At 35.8% G+C, this 20,713-nt stretch overlaps 1 protein-coding gene across 2 annotated transcripts; it reads left to right on the top strand.

The window, feature by feature from the left end:
* Positions 1-621: 621 nt before the first annotated feature.
* On the top strand, positions 622-20,076 carry LOC111913545 (serine/threonine-protein kinase ATM). Of its 2 annotated transcripts, XM_023909264.3 has the most exons (77): positions 622-908; positions 1,098-1,206; positions 1,561-1,692; positions 1,853-2,014; positions 2,108-2,303; positions 2,389-2,685; positions 2,774-2,861; positions 2,944-3,047; positions 3,187-3,285; positions 3,375-3,431; positions 3,562-3,646; positions 4,967-5,041; positions 5,123-5,164; positions 5,281-5,351; positions 5,446-5,494; positions 5,631-5,702; positions 5,808-5,963; positions 6,050-6,139; positions 6,255-6,442; positions 6,521-7,085; positions 7,172-7,243; positions 7,320-7,481; positions 7,580-7,753; positions 7,890-8,017; positions 8,300-8,456; positions 8,676-8,722; positions 8,791-8,854; positions 9,044-9,118; positions 9,189-9,308; positions 9,422-9,607; positions 9,710-9,831; positions 9,921-9,990; positions 10,061-10,188; positions 10,263-10,404; positions 10,491-10,631; positions 10,720-10,818; positions 10,958-11,004; positions 11,113-11,299; positions 11,388-11,609; positions 11,685-11,756; positions 12,123-12,192; positions 12,314-12,431; positions 12,607-12,730; positions 12,848-12,985; positions 13,125-13,235; positions 13,356-13,403; positions 13,513-13,617; positions 13,715-13,801; positions 13,919-14,218; positions 14,322-14,437; positions 14,520-14,586; positions 14,668-14,742; positions 14,869-14,988; positions 15,066-15,230; positions 15,347-15,445; positions 15,538-15,689; positions 15,784-15,985; positions 16,077-16,124; positions 16,216-16,299; positions 16,382-16,465; positions 16,609-16,689; positions 16,780-16,869; positions 16,956-17,018; positions 17,122-17,262; positions 17,344-17,400; positions 17,476-17,535; positions 17,606-17,700; positions 17,800-17,908; positions 17,996-18,085; positions 18,173-18,252; positions 18,334-18,412; positions 18,504-18,550; positions 18,620-18,719; positions 18,810-19,076; positions 19,160-19,225; positions 19,331-19,474; positions 19,714-20,076. In XM_023909264.3, the coding sequence occupies exons 1-77, from the start codon at positions 840-842 to the stop codon at positions 19,789-19,791; spliced, it is 9,081 nt and encodes a 3,026-aa protein (XP_023765032.1). In that variant the 5' UTR covers positions 622-839; the 3' UTR covers positions 19,792-20,076. The 2 variants fall into 2 exon arrangements, with proteins under 2 accessions (XP_023765032.1, XP_042755808.1); XM_042899874.2 differs by lacking the exons at positions 622-908; positions 1,098-1,206; positions 1,561-1,692; ... (5 more) ...; positions 3,187-3,285; positions 3,375-3,431 and having other exon boundaries at positions 3,567-3,646; positions 4,975-5,041.
* The last annotated feature ends 637 nt before the right edge of the window (positions 20,077-20,713 follow it).

Here is a 20,713-nt window from a genome sequence, read left to right as displayed (position 1 = left end):
CTACCCACCACCATACAAACACACACACATCCATACCCACCCCAAAACACACCCACCCACCCCCATAAACACACACCTACCCCCCCCCCCCCCCCCCCCCCCCCCCCCCCCCCCCCGACCTACACACACACAACCACAAGCACACCCTCGCCCCCAACACCACAACCACAAACAACCATCCATCCACCTAGCACCACCACCACAATCACCGACCTACCATCGCCATCACCGCCACTGCTACCCTATCACAAACATCACCACCACCACAACCACAATTGCCGCGGCCATCACCACCGCCTGTCATCACCACGATGACCACCACCACCACCACCGTCGTCATCATCGACAACACCACTGCCTCCCGCAGTCCCGCCGCTGCCTCCACTCTCACCCTACCACCGCTACCGTTTTCTAAAAATGAAAATCGATATAAATATACATATCTAAATGCATTTTCTAACTTTTCTAAGACTGAAAATGAAAAAATAAATTTTTAACTAAACATATTTTCTAAATTTTCAAATGAAAACCGAGAAAAAAAACAAAAAATTGAAAAGGAAAAACGAAAACTGTTTTTTAGCAAATTGAAAAACATAGAGACAAAACCAAACCAAGGAAGAGAGGAGGGAACGCTTACGCACAATAAGCCTTTTGACCTCGTTTGTCCCCAAAACCCTCTTTAGACATTCCCTTCTCTCCCGCCACTTAAAAGTTAAACTCTCTTAAACAACCCAACTGACACAGTAAAACCCTAACTATCTCTCATCTTCTCACTCTAAACCATCAGTGTTCGCATTTGAATCATTTCCAGACTGTCTGTGTTCTTCTGGTATTATGCGATGGTCAAATCTGAAGATGTCCATGAAATCGTTTTGAAACTCTCATCTGATAAGGCCAAATCCCGTGAAGTAATATTCATATCGATTATTTGTTTGATCACTATTTTTCTTTTTGTGAGGCAAAATTAAACGAACTCAATGCTTACTAAATCCATTCGACTATGTTAACACGCACATGAAGTGAATTGAGTTCGATCTCTGTTTATGCTGTGTAAATGTATATTTAGTTTGTTGTGATTTTTGTGTTTACTGTTTCAGGAAGGGATTAAGTTGTTGAATACATGGCTAGAAGGAGAAAGGTTGATTGAGTTCTGTAAATATATGGGACGCAATACATCCATGCTCAAACCTCATGAGGTACCACACGGTAAGACGATTTATGCATTGTGAAATCAATTGATAACTTGCAAAATATGTTAATAAAACCCTAGTTATTAGGATCATTCTGATCCATTCCCAGCATTGCATACTGATAATGTCAAGGTACAAATTGGATGGATTGAATTTTATCAATGAAAGTTATAGGTCCAACAAGAGCTCAGGCAACAGCAGAACATCATCTGCTCTTGGATTTTCGAAACTCTGGAATGGGTCAAACAGAATAGTGATTCCATCTAATGTTGGATATGTATTAGCTCAGCACGCACATAACATATGTCTGTTATATTGCATGCTTCTTAAACATTACAAGGTGAACTGAGGTTGGTTTTTGTTGTTGCAGCTAAAACTTGGCCTTTTCTTGTTAAATTGCTCACTGAAGCTATAAAGTTGGAGGTATCTGCAAGTAAGAAGCGGCTGCCCAAGTTGGCATTTGCAAAGACTCTTAGAATTGTGGTACAACGAGCTGAAGATGGTATGTTTTTGTGTCAATTTCATTAGAAAACGGCTGTTATGCTACATATGTGTATTCCATTGTTTAGCCTGGCGTAGTGTCACTATTATAGCACTAGTATTGGATCTTTTTCCCAAATTAAGCTTATTAGAAGACATTCTTATATGTGATCTATGGACAGGAAAGAGTTTACATCTTCTCTCTGTGGCAAAATCACTTTTCAATCATATATGGAAGATTTTACACGATGTTCCAAGCTTTCAGTCCGAATATGGAATTATTCTACGACATCTTTTGGCAGTTAAACATCTTCAGTTTCACTTGAGAAAGAATGTGTACTCTAGTGAGTACCTTTTCAAGATCTATCATATTTTTTTTTGGAAATAATTTTTTTGGCTTTGAACTCATCTCATTGTTCTCATAATGATTTGACAAGGTCTGGTGCTTCTATACATGGAAAAGGTTGAGATAAGCTTGAGTGAACGCAGTACCGGACAATCAATTATTAAGGAGGAGGTCTTTCGGTGCATCCTCACACTTCATTCACTTCTTGATAGTCCTCCTGGAGATTTTCCTGATGATCTTCGTGTGGGAATAACAAAAGGTTTTATTGAGATTTTCTCTAATTTAAGGTAATAGCATAGATAATCAGAGCTTTTGAGATTGTTGTTCTCTTCTCAACAATACATCATATTCATATTATTATGTTATTTTCAGGGATGAGGGGAAGATTTTGCGCAAATTGGTTGAGTGTATTAATACATATTTGATTAGGGATGGTCCAAATATGGGCAGTCGATCTTTAGAAATTCATGATGCTGTGCATCAGTTTCTTTTTCGTGTTTGGGTAACAACTCATGATCGTGGTCTGAAGGATGCACTTGTTTTATACGCAAGGTTACAATTAAAGTTAGCAAGAGGAACTACTGATGGCAGTGTTTTATTGGAACAACTTTTGGATATAATAGGAAAGGAACTAGATCAAATTAGTACCTCCACTACCAGTCTGCCATGGTAAGTTTTGTTTCTTAGTTTTAAGTACTTCACTGTCACCATCATCTTTACTGAAACTTTAATTTATTCATGGTAATGCAAATTATAGGAATGATACAACAAGGGATGATAAGCGAGGTACATTAACAAACTCACAATCCAGTTTGATGGATCTTGCAGCTATTGTCTTTTGTCGGGTTAGTGATGTACAATCTAATTGCAAGTTTTAGACATGTTTAAGGTTCAATAAAAGTTACAAGTGGTGAAAGTTTTTTCCAGGCATGCCTTGTTTCGTTTAAAGCGCCTGTAGCTGATAAACGAGCTAAGAGGGAGAATACTGTTGTCTATTTAAACGAACAAATCATCAAAGGGAAGTGGTCTTGGTAAGTTCTGAAAAAGTGCACAATGACATATTATATAAGAAATATAATTGTTGATTGTTGTATTCTACGTTATTGCCTTATGTTTCTGTTATAAGTTATAAAGTTATTATTTGGTTTGAGGGTTTTGCTTCTATGACAGGAATGCAGCATTTTGCTTCCTTATTCGCAACTACTCTAGTCGCATTAAGCATGAACATTTCATATACTGGTTTGAAGGACTATCCACAAACTTTGAGAGGTAAATATTCTGAATTTGTTTTATGCCCTATTTGTTGTATTATCTTATCTAAACACACACAAACTTTGTGGGTTTATAATTTATTGCAGAATAATGAACAAAGCAACCATGGAGCATGCTTATGATGGTCTTCTGTGGACTCTACGGTATGCTGTCAAATTTCTTGTGGTTGCTTTTAGATGATTGAAATGTCACAGTCACCAATCTACTATATTTATCTTGATTCTCTATATTCTTGTTATATGAACTCTTACATTTGTCTATGGGCATTTGTAGGAGTCTTCAAGGACTTTCATCAGTACTTCTACGTCCTATTTATGGAGTGGAGTGCTCAGCAAAAGTGGGATTTACCAATAATCAGGTGTCGTGCTATTTCTTTTCATTTGGATGTCTGTAAAGTTATAGCCGACTAGTAATTTGGACAGCTGGAAGTTGTTTAATGCATGCATATTGACAATATTTTTAGGGACACCCCTTGCAAGCTATCACATCTTTCTAGAATTTGGAGAAACCTTAGATTGAAATCATGTTGAAGTGTTTTTCTTACTAGGGATGAGATTTAGAACCGGAAAATCGGACCGGAACTGGAACCGAACCGGAACCGGACCCGTTAGAACCGGAATTTATAGAACCGGGTCCGGTTCCGGGTTTAAAAATTGGCTTTATCCGGGTTCCGGGTAATCCGGGTTTGGGTCCATTGGGTCCGGGTAAACCGGGTCTAAAATCCGGAACCGGTTTTTGGAACCGGAACCACTTTTAGGGCCGGAACCACTTTTTGTAAAACGTTTACAAGATGCATATCTTATTCGTTTCAACTCCAATTGACATACGGTTTTTTCCAACATGTAGTTTAGAGTTTGTACATGATTCTAGACTATAATTTGTCATTTTTAGTTTTATATTCATTGACTTGCAGTCCTCAAAAGTTGAGATACCAAAGCTGAAAGTTTTTAGTTTTTTAGTTTTTTTTGTATTCGGTGAAAGTTTTAAAACATGCATATCTAATTCGTTTGAAGTCGGATTGACATGTGGTTTTTTCCAACTTCTATTTTACAGTTTGTACATGAGTTTAGACTATAATTTTGTCATTTTTGGTTTAACATTCAATGATTTACAGTCCTCCGAAGTCGGGATATCAAAACTAAAAGTTTTCAACTTTTCAGCTATTTGTTTTTGTATTTTGTATTATGTGAAAATATTAACACAAGTATATCTCATTCGTTTAAATTCGGATTGACATGCGGGTTTTTTCAGAGTGTATTTTAGAGTTTGTACATGATTTTAGACTCTAATTTTGTTAATTGTGGTTTCGTATTCAATAAGTTACAGCCCCCCAAAGTCGGGATATCAATATGAAAATTTTCAAAGTTCAACCCACTAAGTAGTAAGTAATTACCAAAAAATTCCGGTTTTTTCGGGTTTTCCGGGTCTAAACCCACTTTATCCGGTTCCAACCTACCCACTTTGATCTTTCCGGGTTTTCCGGTTCTAGACCCACTTTACCCGGAACCGGTTCCTATATACCGGTCCAGTTTCTGGTTCTATAAAATCCCGTTAACCGGTTCCGGGTTTTCCGGGTCCGGGTCCATCCGGTCCGGGTTTGGACCCACTTTCATCCCTATTTCTTACTCTTCCAGAGTTACAGTCATTAACCATGAACTTAGTTTTGTAAAAATTGTAGTTATACAGAGGCTGGCATACAATATGGAACACTCTACTGCGTGGTTTACCAATGTTCAACAATGTTACATCAGTTGTAAGTATTTCATTTGATTACCACACCTACCTACAAACATGAAGCTCACGTAACATATACCTTTCTCTTTGGTTTATTCAGGCAGATGCTGCTCTTATACTCCTTGGAAATATTAATTTGAGTGTAAGCATGCTGTTCTAATAAACTATTGGTATTTTCTTTTTATTGATATTTTCTCAACATAGGGGGGATTATTTGGTTTAACTTTGGAGACTTTCGGTTTTGCATTTTGCTTTCAGGATCCAATGAACAACTTTATTGTAGCTCATGATGTATGGGATCTTCGGTTGTTTAAAAATTCTCCATCAGTGTAGGTTAACAATGAATATTGATACCTTTGTGAATCACCATGTTTCTTTATCATTATCATGTTTTCATAAATGTGCTGTTATAATGATGATCAGGTCTCTTTTACGCTTCATATCAGGTTACTTTTCAAAGAAAGGATCCCATGTAAGTTGTTTTTTTTTGAGATATATTAAATATATCATATATTATATACCCTCATTACAAAGATAGTTACTATCACCTCAAATAGCTTGTTAACATTTTTGCCACCATCACTCTTACCTTTTTTGCTTTTGTGTAGGGTGACATGCAGGACGTTTTACATCTGAGAAAAGATCTCTTAAGGACGGTTATGGGCTTACTTAACTGGAAGGTTTGTATGGCAATTCTTACATTTCTGTGGTTGATACACAAAGTGAAAATATTAGGGCTCTTAAAATGCTGTGTGAAGATTAATTACTGGTACCATCTTATTTAGGGACATATGGTGTTCAATGAGCATACAGTTGTACTGTTGCCAGCAGCTGTATTTTCTCTTTGTGCTGGTTCCTCTTGCTTTACAAATTGTGATAAAGGATGTTCTTTGGCTCATCTTCTTGTAGATATCCCTGTAACCATTGATGACAGCATTGAGGTATAATGAATATTGTTTTCCTATTCTGTATGCTGATCTTTCACTACTTCCAGATGCAAAAAATTGAATATTCAAATTTCATGCAGGTTGAAAAACTAGAGCAGGAAAGTTCACATGATTTGTTCGATTGCTCTGTGGAAGTGCTTGCTGAAGTTTTTCTCGATTCTCATTCAGAGGTTGCACTTGCACTTGCTCTGTTTTTTTTTTTTTTTTTTTTTTTTTTTTTTTCTACAAAAATGAATTTATATTGTGGGATTGGAGAAATATTTATATAATTTTATTGTTTTTCAGGTAGCCCAGGCTCCGAGCCATCAGAAGGTTCGTCTCCCCCGTCATTTAAGGGACTCACTGCTTCATGAAACGGAGCTCGGAATTCTTGAGGTTTTGGAAAACAAAGAGATTGAGAAAATGATTCTCTCAGATATTTTCTTCAGATGTGCTCTTTTGTCAAATTTCCTGTATGGTTCGTATGTTACAAGGTATTTTTATTTTCCAGCCTTGGTGAATTTTATTTAAAATATAAAAGCAAATTTTAGCAAATCATTTTGTTGCATTAGGTTGAAAGAAGAAAACGTTTCTTTCTTCTCCGAAGTTGGTCAGTACATGTTAGAAATGCTGAGTCATGCTGTTTCAGTGATTGAAAAACGTTCCAGTGATATTCAGTGTGGTAGTCATGGCTTAAATGCTGGTCTTGAGGGCATGGACTCCATTCAAACTTCTTTAAAATGTTTTATTGGTTCCCCCCTCTTTAGCTATCAAGATGGTGATGGTGATTGTACGTTTTATAATGATATTATCTGGTCAACCAAGAAACTTTTGAAGGCTCTGACTAAACTATATGAAGGAGTTTCTGATGGCACACGTAATCTTCAGTCTGAGATAGATCAATCAGATTGGCCAAATCGCAATAATATGACTGTCTTGGATGCAGAGCTTGATGAAATTGATGATTTAGAAGATGATGTTGATGTTATGAGTAGTGGTGGAGAGAATTCTCGAGTGTCTCCTACTGTTAAATGGAAGCTGGAAATTATATCATTAATCTCAAGCTTTTTTTCGGTTCTTCCAGTCGACACATGGGATGTTTTGTTCAATTTGAGGCGAACAGAAAGTGATCAAAGGGTAAATATCCTCTTGATTTTTTCAAACATAAACATAAACATAATACTAATAATATTAATCTAATATTGACCTTGATATTGATCCAGCTGATGGAATGCCTTATGCTTAACCTTTGTGAACATCCTTGCTGGTCCTCTTGTCAAGGGTTTTCTGACATGGTACTCTCCTGTAAATATCTAGTGACAATATATATTTCTTTTGTCTAATTTTTTTCATTGATATGTGGTTTTGCAGGTTTTATCACTGGACAACATGGTTGATAGGCTTTCTGATGTTAAGCTTCAGCCAACTAAGATACTGACCGCTATATGTGGCCTGTTACAGACTTTGATGTCAAACAAAGTTACAAAGGAAAAGAATCTCGGTCATTCTATAAAATCAGGATTATCTGAACAGGTTGGTTGCATCTGATGTATGACACTGAAGTTTACAATGAAACAGGCTAAACAATTAATAAATACCAACTTTGTTAAATTTTTGTTAATGTTTTACAGGTGGCATCACAAACTTCCATGGAGCTAATTCTAGAGGACGACTCTCAGAGTTTGGTACCACTGGGTGATCTTGTTATCAAAATTGCAGAAAATGACCAATTTGATTGGTTAGGTCGTGTGAAGCTCATTGATTGCATATGCAACTTTATATTACTTAGTCCTCAAATCGGTCAGGTGCTTATGCTTCACTTTGTGTGATAAATATAAAATTTTCTTTCTAGTTAGTACCTTTAGGGTTTAGGCATAATCATCACTCTCATTCTGATCATCTATTTGTTGACATGGTTTCTGTTGTGTATATATAAAATAGGCCATGGTTGAGAAGCTGCTACTTATGCTCCGAGATCCTGATTTCCGTGTTCGATTTTCCCTAGCAAGAAGAATTGGTGTTCTTTTCCAAACGTGGGATGGCCATGATGAGCTCTTCCAGGACATACTGTATGTTTTAAAGCATAGCGTATTTTTTTAATATATTATTTTCTAGCAATTTTCTACATAGTGTTAGGATCAAGCTTGCACTTAGAAAAAAAAGATTTAACTAGCAAAAAGAGTCTTGATATCAGCCAGGTTCTTGGATGAAGAAACCTTTTTGTACTTTTATGTCCTTAAGTTTTTTGATACTGAGAATGACCTCACCTCGTATACACCGTTTTAGCTTCCGATGTCTAATATCAAGTACAGAAGAGATTAAATTCCTGATTATGTTTCTCCATGTTCCAGGTCAAATTTTAGTGTAAAATTGGTGGTGTTATTTAAGGATAAGCTCGTTAAATCCAATGAGGTTTTAGCTGCTGGTCATCAACCACGCCCTATCATGGAAACCGTCATTGTAACCCTTGTGCATCTTGCCCTGCACAGTGAGAAAATTGAGTTGGAGGTATTTAAATCCTTTCAAATTTTATTGAACATCTTTTCTTGTGAAAAATATACACCATGTGTTGTTTTTTCTTATTTGACTGATTTAATTTTTAGTGAGGCATTACAAATGCAAATTTATGTAGAAGATGTGTATTCTGTAATAGTCATCAAGTTTTTGGACTGATTTTTCTTTGGTGGGGATCTGTATGCTTCTGTTGACCTTTTTAATTTCATGCAGGCTGTTTTTATGATCTGTGTTATTGCTGCTATTGATTCCTCCCAAAGGTACTATTCTTGTACGTCTTTGCTGACCAACCAAAGCCTATATACTTACTACAATCATTTTACTGCAGGGAACTGGTTGCTGCTGTACTTGACAACCTATCTAAAAAACTACAATACAACTCCAGATCCGAGGTTTTTTTTTTCAGTCTATCTTTAATCCTTATCTCACTAGCTTATAGTACAGATTGATATTGATTGTGTCATTCACGGACAGAACTGAGCCATCCAGACTTGTTTTTTTTTTTGAATAACTGGAAGTAGCTGTTTTTTGAGGTTATTATACATCATGGTGATTGAATTTAGTATATGAATTTTTTGCAGTACATTGGAGAGCTTATTGCACCAATTATTTTCTTCTGGGTCCAGTGTGGTGTAAGCTTGGCTGCATTAGTTGAGGTAATATTAACATAACTATTTAATGAAAGACATTATTGGATGTACATTTAATTTCATTTGGTATTTGCAGACACGTGAACTTTTTGTTCTCAACGTGGAAGCTAGTAATTTCATTCAATTTTGTTGCCGTTGGCTTCTTCCAGCTTTGGTTTTGCATAGTGATGTTTCCAACTTGAACTGGGTTGCCAAGGTGGGATCTTTTAATATACTTGAAACTTCATTTTATTATTATTTGTTTTTACAATTTTGATGGTTGAATGATTGGCTTTATTTCGTTTGAGCTGACATCATTTCTGCATGCAGGTTTCCGGTCAATCTTCTGCAGCACTTATCAAGAGTCACTTTGTACATATCTTTTCAGTTTGTATAGCATTACATTGCAGCAAAAGGTCTGGGTGGGAATCTGGAGCAGCAGCACTTCAGAGTTCAATATTAAGTATCTCTGGTTTATCTGAGAAAGAGCGGGACACCCTTATTAAGAGACACATGGTTTGCTATTCTACCTTTAATACACAAGCTTAGTTATACATAAAGGAGTAATTTGTCAATGGATTTACTCAAACTGTAACACTTGCTGTTATCTAATTGCAGGTTTCTATTGTCAGTTACATTTTATCACTTGCTTCCCGATTATCAGAACCTGCATTGCCTTTCTTTACCAAGGATACCATTCAACGTGCTATTCAAACTGTGGTCGATGGTTTCTTGAACATGTACATTGCCTTCTTGTAACATTGTCAAATGTGTATTCTTCCAAGTATCAAATTATACTGCCTAACCATTATGCTATTGTATTTTGTAGGGAAGAAGCTCCTTGCAGCATGGTTGTAGTGGACAAAATCAACATTTTTCGCCCCGATAGAGTTTTTATGGTGATTATATATTTTCATGATCTCATTATCTTTTCTTGCACCTTATGACATTGGCTTTTGTATTGTGCAGTTCATACTTGAAATGCATCATAAAGTTACAGCGTCTATTCACCATAGGCACAGATGTAACAGGTTGTCTGGTATTGAGGTGCTTGTTAATGTTCTTGGACATAGAGCTGCAGTACCAAGCACTTCCAAGTGAGTTCAGATCAACTTGTCCCTTGTACTCCAAATGTGTTCTACTCACTAACATTTCCATTATGATTCTGCAGTTATCTTTTCACCTTAGTGGGGCAATTCATTGATTATGGTCCTTTACAAGACCAATGTTATCATATTATCTCTACATTGCTCAAAACCCTTAAAGACAACCAATCTACATATGGTATTGATGTGCTTGGTGAACAACTTCAGGTTTATCTCTACATTATCTTCTTTACTGGTTATTATTATATACCATCATTTTGACATTTTCTGAATTCGACTGTTCTTTGTTGCAGTTTCTGGTATCAAAGCTAGTTGATTCTTGTATACCCTCAAAATTTGATATTAAACATTCCCTCAATCATCCATCTGAGGCTTTGTCACTGCTTCATGAGCTTATTGTGGATTCTGATCCATCTCTTCATAAGCATATCAAAGTACGTTTTTTCAGTTTTGACTAATTAGAAAAATTTCATTGCTGCTTAGAAGGCTTTTGAATTACATTTGGCAAGTGTGCTATTTCAGGAACTTCCCCCCTTTCCTGCATTTGATATATTTGATAGACTACGTAAGTTTCATGGCGAAGTGTGCCAAGATTACTCTGCAAGAGACCACTTATTAGAGGTAAAATTTCATTTCCTTGAGAATGTGTGGACATCTTAGTTTTTTTAATACCAGTAAAATTCTGTTGTTGGCTCTCTTTTCATTTTTTTTTTCATTCCTAAAACTTTTGCCTGCCTTAACACTTTTTTTTTGGTTTCAGTTTGTGAGAAGATCTAGTCATCTTCCACCAAGGCTGGTTATATGCAGGTGATTTTTCTTTATTTGATTATAAACTTCTATAGTCTAAAAATAGAAATCTGTGAGAATTTATATCTATTGCTCAGGTCAAATTAATGTATGACACTTTTCTTGCAGTCTCAAAGCTTTGCACAGTATCATGTTCACGGGGTTTGAGCGTCAAAAGAATGCAGAGCAGTTTTTTGGAGATGCATTTTGGCAATATGATGATGAAATTGTACGTGCAGTTTGGACTCTAGTTCGAATGGCCAGTTCAGATGCATCAAACAGTTTTGGAGCATTTGTTTCTGATTTTTTATCAATGGTATCAGTTTTAACTTCCTTCTATTTTCTTTACTCACCACATCAACTGATAGAGAGTTGTTTCATGTATGTGGTGATTCTGTTTTCAGATTGGTATTGGGGATCCACATCGTGTTGTTTTCCATCTTCCTGGAGAGTCAAACCGGATACACATTTGCAAGCCTCTTTATTCGGATGGTGGTAGTGGCTTCAGTTTTCATATGGATTCAGGTTTATCTGAAGAGCTCTTAATTGCAGTGATGCAGCTTTTGAAGAAGTATTTGATGGATGAATCTGTCGAGATAATTGAGATGGCATCACAAGCATTACGTGTAAGTCAGCTATAAAAAGCATTTAGTTTATTTTTATCTTTTATAAATTCATTAACATATCCTGCCTTCGAACAGGGGATACTTTCAACTGAAAGGGGTCACCGAGCTTTACTGTCACTTGATTCTTATGAGAGGTCTATACTCGAGGTAACAACGAACATTTTTCATTTCACTATATCTTTCTGTGAGTTACAAGTCTTATTTGGGTGTTAGTAACCTGTGTATATTCGTTATATGATCTCGATTGGGATGTCTTCACACAGTAGCTCTTGTAATCCATTATTTATTGCTATAATTCAAATTCTATTTCTATTTCTATATTATTAGTTGCATGAATGCTTCTTTTAATTCATATCGACTCGTTACAAATATGGCTGCTTCATTGAAAAGTGATCTAAAGTTGCTACTGATTGTGTCAGTATATGGTTGATGGGCCTTTTCTTTTGTTCATGCTTGTGTCATTCTGATCATTTGAAAAGGTGTTTTCAGTGTCTAATTCTTCTTTACATGTAGGTTCACTCCAAGGGTGTTAATGCACAGCTAGTTCAGAGTTCCTTAATGGATCTAGAAAGGAAGTTCAGTGGTAAAGCCATTCCATTCTATAAGAACTCTTACTCACTTGAGAAAATATGTGTTTTTTTTTCCATCTGTTAAAGTTGTTCTTAAGTTTGGTCATGTTGTCACCTATTTAATACTATTGTCAGGTCAAGCCATTACAATTGAGAAGACTTCTACATGGGAGACTCGTGACAAAACATTTGAGACATGGATCTCTCAGCTAGTTTATGCACTCATTTATTTTTGTGATGATACTATCTTAAGGTAGCATTCCTTCTTTCTTTGTAGGTATTGGTTTTACCTGTTTGTAGGGGTGTATGTGCATGCAAAGGAGGGGGTGGTGATGGCACTACTTAAGTGGGTCCCACTCTCTTTTATTATTAAAAAAATAATATATATATTTTTTTCTCTTCGAAGTAACCATGGGTTTGCAAAATAGGTTATGCCAGGATATTGTGCTGCTGAAAGCTGAAGTTGCGGAGCTTCTTTTGTCAAATGTTATGGTCAATCTTGCAAAGAGGAAGAATTTAGACATTGATCTTTGCAAGCTGATCTCCGTGAAGGTTTATCTTGTTAAATTTCTGTGCTTATTTGTTATGTTGACCATATAAGTCATTTAAAAATATATTTAGTGATGTGATATTAACAAGGTGATTTTGGTATATTTAATTTATATTCAGGTGGTGGAAGAGATAGTTATTGAATCCAATAGCTTAATCAGATCAGTTCAGGTTATTTTGGATGCACTCAATGAACTTCGACTCTGTCATGTAATGGAGAGAGCTACTTCTGCTCCTTCTAAAACCGAAGGCTCAAAGGTAAATACAGATGCAACCAACAATATCCTCAGTATTTCTTTTGTTACCATATTGTTTGTTTGCATTAAAAACATAATTTTCTAAAATGAAATTGTTATTTAATTACTTCCGAGATGAATACTAAGAGTTGGTTCTGCAGCATGCGAAGTCATCTAGTTATAGCTCAAGATCTCGTTCTACACCACGTAAGGCAACAGACCATACTGCAACATCTACTCAACCACTCACTTCTACATTATGTTGGGAAAAGGTCTAGATCTTCTATGCATTCTTAATTGCTAATCATAATTCATAAATGAACATTAATTAAAGCCAGTATGATATCCATGCTCCATCCAATAGTTTACTATTATTTCATTATATTTCTCAGGTTTATTGGCTTCCCATTGACTACCTTGTTGTCGCTAAGTCAGCCATTGTGAGTTAATTTCACTTTGATGTTTATGTCTACAACTTATGAAAGATAACTGATGCAAGGCTTGTCTGCTATTACTACTCTCTCACTTGCTTTCCTAATTATTTGACAGGGCTGTGGCTCATACTTCACTGCTGTGTTGTATGTGGAGCACTGGTGTCAAGAGCATTTTAGCTGCCTCACGTTAGGAAGTCCAGATTTTTCCCATCTAGAAATGGTACTCTTAAGTTCTTTTAGTTGCTATCAGAATAATGTCTGATAAATCATTGTGGTTCATTATTACTTATTAGCCATCATTTCTTTAATGTTGTCAGCTACCACACCACATAGAAATTCTAGTTGCAGCAGTTACCCAAATAAATGAACCAGACAGTTTGTATGGGATCATCCAGTCTCACAAGGTAAATGCTACTATATCACACACATTGTCTCTCATGTTATCTTTATCTCAATTTTTATGCATTTCTTGATTTTTTATTTTCTACACTGTATCAAATTATGTTTTTAATGACGTGCAGCTGACATCACAAATAATCACCTTTGAGCATGAGGGTAACTGGAGTAAAGCTCTTGAGTACTACGACCTACAAGTACGATCTGAGGCATCGATTGAGATGGGTAATAATAGTTCCCGTGATCAATCCTTATCTTCATCTTCCTCCAAACCAGAAGATGAAATGAAACAAAGAAAACCACACAAAGGGCTGATCAAATCTTTACAACAAATTGGTTGCACTCATATGTTGGATATGTATTGCCAAGGGCTAATGTACAAAAAAGGCCGCTTTCAGGATGACTTAGAGTTCAATGAGCTACAGGTTTGTCCAACTTTATACAACATGTGACCTTCTTTGTGTAATTTTCTCTGCTTATTTCCAACTTTTTTTTTTGTAGTGATGCTTGATTTTCACTGTTTTGTAGTTTGAAGCTGCTTGGCGTGCAGGGAATTGGGATTTCTCTCTACTGTCCATGGACACTAATTCTCCTAAGCCAAGTCAACGGATCAGACATAGCCGTTTCAACCAAAGGCTACACAGGTAATTCAGTATGATTTTTTCTTTTATTATAACTGGTACCTCTTTATTTTAACACAAAATCAAATCATTACTATGTTGCTAGCTGTTTGAGGGGTTTCCATGAGGGAGATGTGGGCGAATTTAACCTGAACCTCAAAGAATCTAAGCAGGTACAGATGGATTAATGTTATAGTTGGAAGAAGTAAGGCCTTCTGAAAATTTAACTTACATGTTGATTATTTCAATATCAGGAGCTTCTGTTCTCTATCTATCATGCAAGTGAGGAGAGCACAGAATATATTTATTCCACTATTGTGAAGCTCCAGGTGCGCAATTCACAATGCTTAACTTTGTCTTCATATTTGGATAAAGTCTGGAGGATTTCATTATGGTAAAAAGTAACACTCTCACATGATTTAATTTAGAGAGTAATGTTTTTATGATTTTGTCAGATTTTCTGTCATCTTGGACTGGCCTGGGATTTGCGATGGGCATGGTTGGATGGGAAGAAAGATAATGACAGCGAGGCACAAAGATTACTATCTGGACCTTTGACTCCCAACATGGACCAGGTACTAGTTGCAAATTGCTCATATGTTTACTTGTTCTTATTAGTATTAGCTGCCAATTGAAAATGTGTTTTATGCAGTTGTCATGGTTGAATACGGAATGGAGCTGCATTCTGAATCGTGCACAGTTACATATGAACCTGTTAGAACCATTCATGGCATTCAGAAGAGTTATGCTTCAAATTTTAAGCTGTAAGGACTGTACTGTCCAACATCTTTTGGAATCTGCATCTATTCTTCGTAAGGTATGTCATTAACCTACAATCATTTTATAAATAAGAAACTAATTATTTCTGCAAATATTGCCGTTTCCAAAAAAAAAAAGTTATTTCTGCAAATAACAATGATCTCCATTTTGTAGGGCTCTAGATTTTCTCAATCTGCTGCGGCATTGCATGAGTTTAAGTCCCTCTACATTGGTATGGGAGGAGAAGATTCTAAACTCTATTGGCTTGGAAGGGTATGTGTTTCTATAACATCATTATTCATTACTGACCATTTTATTTTCAAATTATTTTTCCTTCTTTACTATATAATTTTTATTCGTACTAGGTTGAAGAAGCAAAGCTTCTGCGGGCCCAAGGTCAACATGAGATGGCAATTAATCTTGCCAAGTACATCTCTGAAAATCGCAAAATGAATGAGGCGGCAGCAGATGTATATCGTCTAGTTGGAAAATGGCTGGCTGAAACACGTTCTAGCAAGTTAGTTATAAAATATACCTGTTAACCATATTCTCACTTTGTCTTCTTAAACATTGCAAGACAATGAAGCTAACTTTACCATTCTGCCCTTTAGCTCTAGGACTATCTTGGAGAAGTATCTGAAAAATGCGGTCAACCTTGCTGACAAACACCAGTCAACAGACAAGAAGTCAGTTGCAAGACAAGGACAAACACATTTCCAGCTTGCTCATTATGCGGATGCTCTTTTCCGTAGCTATGAGGAAAGACTCACCTCTAATGAGTGGCAAGCAGCAATGCGCTTGAGAAAACATAAGGTTGTTTGTTTATACAGACTTCAATTCTTCTAATTTTTTAATAAAATGAAGTTTTCTTTGGAAATGTCATAACCAGAAGTCGATTTTGTAGACAAAAGAGTTGGATGCACTTTATAGGCGATTCAAGAATTCATCCAAGGCAAGCCAATGTTTTCAAAACTTTTCTTTGTCATCCATTCCATGCTCAACATTATTTCAGAAGATTTATCATTTTCTTTTCATGTGTATAGGGTGATAAAACAGATTATTCAGTAAAAATACAAGAGTTGCAAAAACAACTTACAATGGACAAAGAGGAGGCTGAAAAGTTGCAGGTAGAAAACCAATCAATCAGTCTTCAAAAAGTACAACATATCATGTGATCTTTTTCTTAACTGCATTACCTTAATCTTTCAGCAAGATAGAGATAATTTCCTCAGCATAGCATTGGAAGGATACAAGCGATGTCTAGTCATTGCCGACAAATATGATGTTCGAGTGGTATGATCTTATCCAAATGTAGTTTTTGACGTCTTTCATGGTCAAATATGATGTAATAAAGTTGTAAATCCAATTTCAATCGCTTATTCCAAACAAACGAGTCAAAGATTGACTTGGTAAAAAATGTTGTAATTGTCTCTCAGGTGTTTCGACTTGTATCTCTGTGGTTTGGTTTATCCACAAGACAAATTGTTGTAGATGGGATGCTCAGTACAATCAAAGAGGTACAGAAAGGACGACTAAAGCTAGTTGCTATTATCAATAAGGGAAAAGATTTAAGATTTATAACTGAAACTTCTCACTTGTATTTTCAGGTGCAGTCTTGCAAGTTTATACCATTAGTATACCAAATTGCTTCAAGGCTGGGTAGCTCAAAAGATAGCCAGGGACCTAATACTTTTCAGGTTAACGCCTCATGCCTTTACTGTAATCTTTTTTCATTTCATCTTTTATTTTCTTCTAGTTCATTTTTTAGTTTTACTATATCCAGTTCGCTTTGGTTTCTCTATTAAAGAAAATGGCAATCGACCATCCATACCACACAATCTTTCAGGTACTTTGCTTTGTTCTTCAAATGAATACAAGTGTCTAGTCTAGTGTATAACATCCTGTTTTAAAAAGTATACCTCATAATTTAATTAAGTTTTAATTTCTAGCTTTTGGCACTGGCCAATGGTGATCGTGTCAAGGATAAGCAACGAAGTAGAAGCTCATTTGTGGTGGATATGGATAAAAAGTACGCTGCAGAAACGCTCTTAAAAGAGTTATCCTCGCACCATGGAGCTGTGATCAGACAAGTATGTAATTCAAATTTCCAATATTATATTATATAAACTATTTACAGGAACTTTTCATGATGGCTTGTGTGTATTATATAGATGAAACAGATGGTAGAAATTTATATCCGGCTTGCTGAACTGGAAACAAAACGAGAGGTAATCCATAAATCTCATATGGCTCATTTGTTGGATTTTTTTAATCATGTTGAAATAGATTATTCATGTTAACAGGATACCAATAAAAGGATGGCTCTCCCAAGAGAAATTCGCAGTGTCAAGCAACTTGAACTCGTGAGTAAACCATTCTTAATCCTTTTGGCACCATAATTTTGGCTTATGTGTGTTTTGGTTAAATATGCAGGTACCTGTGGTGACATCATCTTTTCCGGTTGACCCTAGTTGTCAGTATGAGGAAGGGTCATTCCCACATTTCAAAGGCTTAGCAGATTCAGTCACGTATGTCTACAAATTGAGAACCATGGCATAATCTTGTTTTTGTATTCTTGTCAGCACAACATCCTGCTAACTTGCACTTCCTATTGCTAATCTTCACAGGATCATGAATGGCATAAATGCTCCAAAAGTTGTCGAGTGTCTTGGTTCGGATGGTAAAAGATATCGACAGCTTGCGAAATCAGGAAACGATGACCTCAGACAAGATGCTGTATGTATAAAACTTATCAAGTATAACTTTATACAAGTTAAATTCTGATAAATATTATATGAGTAACTTGTAATGAAAATACTGCAGGTAATGGAACAGTTCTTTGCATTGGTGAATACTTTCTTACAGAACCACCGTGATACGTGGAAAAGAAGATTAGGGATACGGACATATAAGGTACTTATGAAGTTTATTTTTGTTTTAGATGCTCATGTTGAGGGGTGAAAAGTGTAAATTTAAACATACCAATGTTTGATGAAACAGGTGGTTCCTTTTACTCCAAGTGCTGGTGTTCTCGAGTGGGTAAATGGCACTTTACCTTTAGGTGAATATCTTACAGGAAGGTCAGTAAACATTATGTTTGATGTCTCAGGTCAACAAATTTGTATATTGATCAACTAAAATTAAAACTGTGGAGTTTTCAGTACAAGAAGTGGAGGTGCCCATGGGCGTTATGGAACAGGAGATTGGTCATTTCCCAAATGCAGGCAACACATGGCTACAGTAAGTTGATTCATGATTCATATTATTCAGTTTTAGTAATATAAAACATTACAAAAGGAATGAACTTGTATCATGTGATTGTGATTCATAGGAAAATAACAAGCGCAAGGCATTCCAGGAAGTCTGTGACAATTTCAGGTTGGTAACTTCCTAAATAGTAATATAGTTTATTGAAGTTTTGGTTTTTTATTTTGTTATTTGGTGCAGACCAGTGATGCATCACTTTTTTCTAGAGAGGTTTTTACATCCAGCTGACTGGTTTGAAAAACGACTTGCTTATACAAGAAGTGTGGCAGCTAGTTCAATGGTAGTGCAGTGTATTATTATTTATTGTTCCTTTCCTTCTCTGATTCCTATCATACCAAACAAACACTACCTTATCTGATTTTGTATATAGGTTGGTTACATTGTGGGTCTTGGAGATCGACATTCCATGAACATCCTAATTGACCAAGCAACTGCAGAAGTTGTACACATTGATCTGGGTGTTGCATTTGAGCAAGGATTGATGCTAAAAACACCTGAACGGGTTCCCTTCAGGCTCACAAGAGACATCATAGATGGTATGGGAGTAACTGGAGTGGAAGGCGTTTTCAGAAGGTGTTGTGAGGAAAATCTTTCAGTCATGCGCACAAATAAAGAAGCTTTGCTCACCATCATTGAAGTATGTTTTTTTTTTTTAACGCCATTTAAAATAAAAGGGTTATTCTACTCATATATTAATATGTTATAAAATTCACTGTGCAGGTTTTTATCCATGATCCTTTATACAAGTGGGCCCTATCACCCCTAAAAGCTTTGGAGCGCCAAAAGGTAATTAAGGAATGAAACCCTATATTCTGTTTTTGCATATACATGGTATATATTGAATTTGCTATCAAGTGTAATTGCCTGATGTGTTTTTTTTTGGGGGGATAGGAAACTGATGATGATCTGGAGGCAAGCTTGGAGGAGTCTGAAGAAGGATATGAAGGAAATAAAGATGCAGCACGTGCTCTTTTGCGTGTTAAGCAGAAACTTGATGGATATGAAGAGGGTGAAATGAGAAGTGTGCATGGACAGGTAAATTTTATCTCATTCTTATCAAGTGTGGTCTGGTCTGATGGATGAATGATGTTTAAAAGTTATTTCACACACACACTTAAAAAGAAATGAGGGCAAATTTGTTGGTGATTTAGCCACTAAACTATTATGATAATAATCATAAAAAAAAATAGTTGGGTGGGGTGGTGTGGCTAAATCGATAAAATGGGGAAAGTGCATTTCAACCTTTTTTTTAATTAATTCTTTTGGCTTGGCAGGTTCAACAACTGATACAGGATGCAATCGATCCTGATCGCCTATGTCAAATGTTTCCTGGGTGGGCGTCTTGGCTCTAATGTAAGTCAACTGTACAGGGTTTTTTTTTGTACCGATTTTACCCTTGTACATCTTTTGAGGCTTTCCTTGTTGGGTGGGTGAGTACATACGTACAGTTATTCTACTTTCTGTACAGTCTACCTCTGATGTAAGCTCTGATGTTGTACCCAAGTTTTCCATCAGCATCTTCTTTGTTCCATTCAAAATGGATGTAAAGGACTTAAGGCATCTTAAATTTTTAATACTAGTCATATTTAGCTTATTGGTTAATTACTAAAAAAAATAAAATAAAATTCTCATACTCATCACCGGCTTTGATTTTTGGTGTTTTCTTTTTGTGAGCTTTAATAATTTGGTACACGAAAGCCAAAATCTAACGTTTTCTTTTATGTTAATAGTTTGTAGATAGATGTTGACAACAAACTTTTTTTTTTCTGTTTTTGTATCTACAAAAAATCCAAATTTTTTATCTGATTTTATATTTTTATGGTTTTAGTCTTCCAAATTCAAGCCAATAATCGCCTAATTCAAATTTTATATGTTATAAGAGTATTCCTTTTTTAGTATTGTTAATATAACGACCAAATATATAGTTCGCAGTTAAAGGATAAATGCGTCCAAACCATTAGGGCATTGGGTATCAATTTTGTATGTCAGTTACTTTTTTATTTTTTTTAAATGATTTGCCAATAAACTTGCGTTTGTTGTTTAGTAAATATCATTTTTGACATGATTAAACTCACATTTATTGTATAATAAAACACCAATAAATTCATATTTTTGAATATCGTTTATTACTAAACTTCTCTCTCTCTCCAAGTGGATTTTTTTTTTTTTTTTTTTTTTTTTTTTTTTTGTGGCGGTGGAAATGAATGGTTGTAGTAGAGAATGATGATAATAGAAGATAATGATTGTTGCTAAAGATTATGGCAGTGGTGACAC

Source organism: Lactuca sativa, chromosome 1 (assembly GCF_002870075.4).
Source record: "Lactuca sativa cultivar Salinas chromosome 1, Lsat_Salinas_v11, whole genome shotgun sequence".
Classification (NCBI taxonomy): domain Eukaryota; kingdom Viridiplantae; phylum Streptophyta; class Magnoliopsida; order Asterales; family Asteraceae; genus Lactuca; species Lactuca sativa.
Note: the sequence above shows the minus strand (reverse complement) of the source record. Positions and strands in the feature narration are given on the sequence as shown.